At 30.8% G+C, this 7,982-nt stretch overlaps 1 protein-coding gene across 2 annotated transcripts; it reads left to right on the top strand.

Moving 5' to 3' along the window:
* Positions 1-874: 874 nt before the first annotated feature.
* Positions 875-4,521, top strand: LOC109338014 (E3 ubiquitin-protein ligase MARCH1-like). Of its 2 annotated transcripts, none has more exons than XM_019575140.1 (6): positions 875-1,139; positions 1,425-1,496; positions 2,184-2,251; positions 2,841-2,961; positions 3,892-3,972; positions 4,088-4,422. In XM_019575140.1, exons 1-6 carry the CDS (start codon positions 1,005-1,007, stop codon positions 4,232-4,234), a joined length of 624 nt encoding a protein of 207 aa, XP_019430685.1. In that variant the 5' UTR covers positions 875-1,004; the 3' UTR covers positions 4,235-4,422. The 2 variants fall into 2 exon arrangements, with proteins under 2 accessions (XP_019430685.1, XP_019430686.1); XM_019575141.1 differs by having other exon boundaries at positions 958-1,139; positions 2,844-2,961; positions 4,088-4,521.
* The last annotated feature ends 3,461 nt before the right edge of the window (positions 4,522-7,982 follow it).

The raw sequence follows: 7,982 nt of genomic DNA, 5'->3' as shown, positions 1-7,982 counted from the left end.
TATATATATATATATATGCAAATAACCTTTATCATATGAATTTTAATTGATAGCTATATTTATTATTAAAATTCTCAAACTTTGTTTACATGTATAAGTATAATCCACCAACACCATATATGCCTTTAAATTTATGCGATGAGCGGCACAAATTTGAGCTCATTGATCCGCTCGAAATTTTAGAAACTTTAATTAAGCCGAACTTGAACTAAAAATAATTCAATTTGAACTCAATTTAAAACTGTAATCGAGTCAATCCTTAACGAGTCAAGTTAAATTAAACTAAGTTCAACTCCAGTCTTTTACTCCCCTAATAGGTTTTGCTTAATAATATTTTCTCCTAAAATATCCAATTCAACAAATATGAAAATAAGTCATTAAAACAAATAAGCAAGGAATTCTTTAAAAAGGAAAATTGTCCATATTTGAGGATTACATTATTATTGAGTTTTAAATTATGAAGGGTTTTACCTTTTTAACTTATTTGATAATAATTCTTAGTTTTAACACAAGTTAATATTGTGAATAATTCCCACCAAACAAATTCTTAAAATTTGATCTCTCATTTATGAAATAATACTATGAGAAGCCTGAAATGTAAACATAATATTGTATTACTTAGTTTGTAACAATAGAAAACTTTTATGATATATGACTACCATACTCATATTGATCTATAAAAATTGATTCAATGTTAAATTCATATACATATTATATTAAATTTATAATTGGATAAGTCATTGTAAAAAATATTAAATGATATTCTTTTGGGTGAAGCCCAAAAGGAAAAAGCTTCAACAAAGTTAATATTTATTTTATTCCTGAAAAATCCTACAGGGGCAATATTGGAACTCCACAATGTTTCTTTTATATATATGAAAGTACAGAGTTTAAGAAAGAAGAAAAAACACAGAAAGAGAAAAACAGAGTTCAAAAACAGAGTTTTCAAGTTTTAAGAAACAGAGTTTTCATTCCTTCATTCATTCATTGAAGTTGTGAGAAACATGGCAGAGGTTATGTTACTAATTGATGATTTGGAATCGCTTTCTGGGATTTCTCGATGTAGAATATGTCATGAAGAAGATTCTGAGAACTCATCAAACATGGAATCACCTTGTGCTTGTTCTGGAACCATTAAGGTAAATACTAAATACCATAAAATTCTTACTTTTTTCATAGTTTTCTTTCTCCGGTCATGACATGTACTTTAGAATCGGGACGCCAATGTTCTTTAATCTTGAGAAGGTGTGTTATGGTCTTGAGGCATGTTGGTTGGTGGTGGTCGATATGACTTAAGGGGTTAGCTTGATTTCTGGTGGTTACCATCGATGCCTTGTCCGGTCATAACGTGTACTTTCGAACCGGATGGAACATATAGAATTTTATGAATTCTGATCAATAACTATTTTTTTATTTGTGTTCAGTTTGCTCATAGGGATTGTATACAGAAATGGTGCAATGAGAAAGGGAATATAATCTGTGAAATTTGTCTTCAGGTATGAAAGTTTCATGATTCAGTTTTCTTTTGTTGTTTTTTTGCACTAAAGTTTTAATCAAAATTGGTTTTTGTTATTTTTCCTTAAAAATTAATAACTAAGAAGAAGGTATCGTTATCCGTGATTTTATTGCTGTTGTTATTAGGTAAATTGGGTGAACTTCTCTGTGATTTTGACTTACAAAACGAACATAACTTCTTTTTTTCATTTGTTTATTTCCTACGGTGGTGTTTTCCTTTTTGTCTTTTGCTTACTTTAGACATTTTATATTTTATGTTTCTCAATCAATAATTTTCATTTTTTTAAATTCAAATCGCAAACAGATTTGTTATATATTTTATAAACTGTTAAATATTTTATAAAAAATATAAGAATGCCAAAATTTTAAGGAATACAAAACTTATTTTTGGCTGTTATTTGTTATATATCTTCTTTCCGTTTGATATTTGAGTGGGGCCCACAATTTTTTATAGCTTTTTATACATTCAATGAACCGAATTTCCTCCCCTTATCACAATGCATAATCCTCTCTCACAATTTTAACTTTCAGTTGTCATCACAGTTACAATGACATTGTCTTTAATATGATGGTGGTAAAAAAAGTGGGTGCTATATTATATTATGACAATATAATGAAAGAAAATGCTAAAATACTACAATTTAAACCTTTGTACTTTGTTTTTGCAGCAATATGAACCTGGATATATAGCACCTCCAAAGATATCTGAGAAAAATGATGAAGCAATGTCTATTAGGTAAGTTTCCATTTTCCAATATATCTATAATGTCATAAACTCTTTTTTATGTTTTTTTAATTATAGAAGGTTATGTACATATAGTAATCTCAAATAAGGTAAGAATTTTATATAATTTGGCAAAACAACTATCCTATTTAAATCTCTATTAAAAATTCCTTTAAAAATAGAAAAAATAAATAATAATTAAGGAACAACAACACAGCTTTTATCATTTAATAAATAAGTATATAATAGAAAAATGAATTATAATATACCAATGATAGAATATTAATATATAAATGATCGAATGTTCGATTCCTGTGAGTGAGAAAGACATCCATGAACCCTAAAAGAGAGATTAGTTCCTTTCCTGAAAAATAAAAAAATACAGTAATACAAAAAAATGATATATTATACATTTCCATGTTCGATTAAGTAAAAGTAGCTTACATCTAATTATTTAATAAATTATGTGTAACGTGAACCCTTAACCTACATACAAAGTTGGCACGATTTCTATAAGTAGGTGTGTGTTGTATTGTTTTAGTTTTTTTTCTTCTTCTTAAAAATAGTGTGATATATATAAAATTTGATAATGATTTTGAAGGAGAGAGGAAGAAGAGTCAAATAGAAGAATAGAGGAAAGAGTGGAAGGAGTTGTAACAGAATCTGAATGCAGCTATGCTGCTGATAGAACCGCGTTTTCTTGCCGATCACTCGCATTAACTGTAAGCATTGACTCTCTTCTCTTTATTTATTCAACAAAATTTTCCTCCATGTCTATCCCATCAAATGTGCTACTTCATAAATTGTGTCACTATATTTACCATTTATGTGTGATTCATTGAAAAAATATATTTAAGTTAAAAAATTATAAATAATTATTTTTCTAACTAATTACAGCTTGTGGTACAACTTATGAGAGAACATATGTGTACTCCTTTGTATATCATTACTTGTGATTGACAGAAAATATTTAATTATTAAAATTTTAATTTAATTATACATTTTAACTAGTTACAATAAATAATACATAAAAGATATAGAAAATCTGATCCTGTCATAAACTTTATGAGGATACTTGGATTAGGTTGAAGGTTATTTATTAAGTAGGGAGTTAATAATTAGACTCACTGATTGAATTCATATTAAAAATTCAATTAATTCATAATATAGTATTATTTAATAATTTTTATACTAAATATAAATTTTGTTATTATGCAATTATTAGATTGAACAAGTAAACATAAGAATTAAATGTTACACTTTTCACAAATAAAATTTAAACTTAATTAAACAATAGTTTTTTCTCCTAACAAAATTTTTGAAAATTAATCTCTTCATCAAGTATGTATAAGACCTAATTCATTGACTTTTGAGTTTTCAAAAATTGATATGTACATTTCACTTTGATGAAATAAATGATTCACTTGAAATATATCAGAAAAATACTAAATTATTAAATTTTAATTTAAATAATTTTTTTATCAATCAAAGGAGTGAGGCATTAAAACATTTTTAGGACTCCCATTTTCCTTTCTACAGTTGATTGAATAAAAAAACATTAACTTTTGCAAACTTCAAGCATGCTAAATTCAATTTTAAAAGTACTAATGTATACTCAACATGTATGAAAATAACTTTATTTACTTTTGCAGTTTACAATACTCTTGCTTGTGAGACATCTTTTCTCAACTTGTACAAATGGAACTGAAGATTACCCATTTTCAATGCTTACAGTAAGTACTCCCTTTTCAATTTTAAATGATAATTAAACTTATTTATTATGAATCCTTAATTCCTTATTTACAAACAACTGAATTAATGTGACTTTATTTCTAATTTTTTATGTAGGTTATTATGCTAAAGGCTAGTGGAATTATTATACCCATGTACATAATTATTAGGATAATCGGGGCCATTCAGAACAGTATTCAGCACTATTATCAGGATTATTACTATAACAGATCAATGTCTGATGGAGATGAAGAAAACCAGTAATATTTATATGTGCTCCAACTAGTAGGATCTGGTGAAGGTAAATATATACAAAATCATAATCGGAAGTTGAGAGATTGTTTACAGAATTTGAATTCAAACCTTTTGGTGATGAAGGAGTAACTTTATTATTGAGTTGAGGTTCGCTCACTATTGGAGATGAAGAAAACCATAACCATATGATTCTAAGATATTGATAGTCTTCTTATATATTTCTTTTATTGTTATAACAGAACGGTATAATGATGATGTACATCAAAATTTCTAATAGAGATTTAAATTTATGACAATGGAGTTCAAATCAAGATGAATATATCCTTCCTGTCGGTATTTTACATAAGATAATATATAGATCTCACCATCTGTTGAATACCAGTTAATTGATTTAGTTGGTTTAGTGGATAATGTAAGGTCTTATTAGATTTACAGGATGACTAAAAAATTAAGGTTTCGATTCCTAGAAGTCATACTTATTGAGAGGGACAGTCACAAACTCCAGGAATTTAGTTCCTCATCCAAGGATATACTCCTGATAATACCAAATATTTAGCTAATTGATTTGTCAGCTGCTCTACTAAGTTTATCCAGCATTATGGTTCAGATTTCAATTTGTGCAAGTAATTACAAAATTCAAGTGGACACAGAGCAAAGTAGCATATGAAGGAATAACATCTAGGCAATGTGCTTATTTATTTATAAAGAAAAAATGGACAAATTTAAAGTTTTGAGGGAGAAATACTACTGTACTGTAAATAGGGTCAAAAAAGTGCTAGACGTTGTTAATTAAGATATGGAAAGTAATTTACTCTTTATATTTCTTCTTAAAATGAGTTACAGGCATGGCCTCTTAGTAAGTGTCAGCAACTAGGCAAGCACTCATTGCTCTAAAACCAGTTTAAGCTCCTTTGAATCGGCTACATTGATCAAACAACACCATAATAGTTTATTATAAATCATGTTCTTTAAAAAACATTGATCTCTAAGAATTGGAATAATTTCCATTTTATCTACTCTCCTTATGGAAGTTTCTATATTTTCCTCCACACATGTTCAAACCAACTTATGTCCGACTTTACCATCTTTTCTACAAGGAGAGCTAGCTCACCTATTTCCTAATACATTTATTTATAATCTTATATTTATATTATAAATAATCAATCATAAATCCGAATAAATAGTGAAAGTTGTGCGTATTAGGCGGTTGAAAACTGATGGTTAGGATGTTTCAACCTCAGATAATCAGTAAAGCATTTACCTTGGCCAAGTTGTATGAAACTACAAGTCCAAATTTCAATAGCAGTAGCAAGGTCAAGACCTCAAATAACAATATCTTAGGGAGGCTAGTGTTCAATCCTAAGCATATAATAGCTTCTAGTTCAGAAGCCTTGAATGAAAAGCTAAGGTTCAATAGAAGTCTAACACCAGCTTATATGATTGAGAGGAGGACCAATGGACTATGTTACTTTTGTGAGGAACCTTACTCTGTAGAACATAGCTTGACACACAAGAAACTACAAATTCATTTGTTGGAAGTGGATGAGGGGGAAGATGAGATGGGTGAACCTGAAGAGGTGCAAGATCTGATGGTACAGCCAAGAGAGGAACCTTATATTTCTGTCAATGTCTTAACGGGAGTGACCAGTTTCAAAACTATGAGAGTTACTGGGAAGTATCACAAAAGGCCTTTGCACATTCTGATTGATAGTGGTACCATCCATAATTTTTTGGACAAAAATGTAGTTGAGAGGCTAGGGTGTAAGATTGAAAGCCTGCAACCTGTTATGGTCACGGTAGTAGATGGAACTAATGTGCCAATTTCCTCAATAGTAAAGAATTTTACTTAGACATTGTAGCAAAGCACCTTTAGCTCAGATGTCATGTTACTACTCTTGGGGTGTTGTGATATATTATTAGGCATTGAATGACTAATTACCTTGGGAGACATTACCTGGAACTTCAACAAATTGACCATGGAATTTTCTCTACAAGGAAGAAAGCATGTCTTAAGAGGGTCAACACAGGTTAACTGCAAAACTGTTACACCTAAACAATTTGGAAAGACAATGGAGAGAGGTGTGCATTTGTCCCTGATTCAGGTGGGAAGTGAAGAAGGGGTTTTCCTACATTCTCTAACTACTTATGCAGAAACAACTCAAATACCTATTCCAATGGAGCACATCTTGGAAGCCTATGCTGATGTGTTTATCACTCTTACTTAGTTGCCACCAAGTAGAGAGGGACATGATCACATGATTCCTTTGCTGCACAATGTGAATCTTATAAATAAGAGGCCATACAAGTATGATAAAGAACAAAAAAATATTATTGATAAACTAGTCCAGGACATGCTCAATTATGGTGTTATTCAAACTACTAATAGCCCTTATGCAAGTCCAGTGGTATTAGTAGGAAAAAAGGATGGTACATGGAGACTATGTGTGGACTATAGAGAGTTAAACAAGGGAACGATTAAGAATAGGTTTCTTATTCCCTTGGTTGATGACCTCATGGATGAGTTGCATGGTTCAAGCATCTTCTCTAAGATTGACCTAAGGGCAGGCTATCATCAAGTAAGGATGAGCCCACATGATATTCACAAGACATCATTTAGAACACATAGTGGACATTTTGAATACTTGGTCATGCCATTTGGGCTTACGAATGCACCTGCCACATTTCATAAATTGATGAGTTATGTCTTCCAGGATTTTCTGAGGAAGTTTTTGCTAGTTTTCTTTGATGACATACTCATTTATAGCAGTACTCTACATGAGCATCTTGTCCATCTAGAACTAGTGCTTGCTAGGATGAGGGAGCACCAACTTTTTGCCAAGCATTCCAAGTGCTATTTTGGGGTTCAGAGGGTGGAATACTTGGGTCATTTCATATCAGCAGAGGGTGTAGCAACAGATCCTGCTAAAGTCAATGCAATTGAGAATTGGCATCTTCCTCAAACAATTAAGGGGATTCTTGGAATTAGTAGGTTATTATAGAAGATTTGTCAGAGGGTATAGGACTGTTGAAAAACCATTAACTGAGATGTTGAAAAAGACCAATTTAAGTGGACACTTGAGGCTAAGATTGCATTCCAGAAGACCAAGGACTTGTTGACAACTACTCCCGTGCTAGCTTTACCTGATTTCACACAACAATTTACCATTGAAGTAGATGCACCAGGGCAAGGAATAGGTGTTGTTTTGATACAGACCAATCATCCTATTGCTTTCATTAGTAGGATGCTGAAACAACAACAACAAGCAATGTCAACATATGAGAAGGAACTATTAGATGTGGTTTTTGCAGTTCAAAAATGGAGACACTATCTGCTTAATAAGCACTTCATCATTAGAACTGACCATATGAGCTTGAAGTATATACTAGATCAAAGGCTAACTACTGAATTCCAACAAAAATGGCTAGTGAAGCTTATGAAATTTGACTTCTCTATTGAATACAAGCAAGTGAAGGAAAACGTGGTTGTTGATGCTTTGTCTTGAATGGAAGGGACTGAATGTCAAACATTAATTGTTCACACTTTAGATTCAGATATGCTAGAAAGAATTAAGAGAACTTGGGTTGATGATGCTGGTATTCAAAGAATAATCACTGAAGTGCAAGCTATTCCAGCTAAACATCCACATTAGACAAGGAATGGTGTAACACCGCGAATTTTGCGATTTTGAATTATAAGATTTTATTAGTATTTGTATTAATTATATTTTCGAAAATGAATTTATGGGAATTTTCGGTA

Source organism: Lupinus angustifolius, unplaced genomic scaffold, assembly GCF_001865875.1.
Source record: "Lupinus angustifolius cultivar Tanjil unplaced genomic scaffold, LupAngTanjil_v1.0 Scaffold_16_126, whole genome shotgun sequence".
In the NCBI taxonomy this organism is placed as follows: domain Eukaryota; kingdom Viridiplantae; phylum Streptophyta; class Magnoliopsida; order Fabales; family Fabaceae; genus Lupinus; species Lupinus angustifolius.
Note: the sequence above shows the minus strand (reverse complement) of the source record. Positions and strands in the feature narration are given on the sequence as shown.

Excerpts from the sequence above, each read along its gene's own strand:
- LOC109338014 (XM_019575140.1), top strand. The coding sequence starts at position 1,005 with ATGGCAGAGGTTATGTTACTAATTGATGATTTGGAATCGCTTTCTGGG. Across the intron at positions 1,140-1,424 it reads CTTGTTCTGGAACCATTAAG|TTTGCTCATAGGGATTGTAT; the intron begins GTAAATACTAAA and ends ATTTGTGTTCAG. Across the intron at positions 1,497-2,183 it reads TCTGTGAAATTTGTCTTCAG|CAATATGAACCTGGATATAT; the intron begins GTATGAAAGTTT and ends TTGTTTTTGCAG.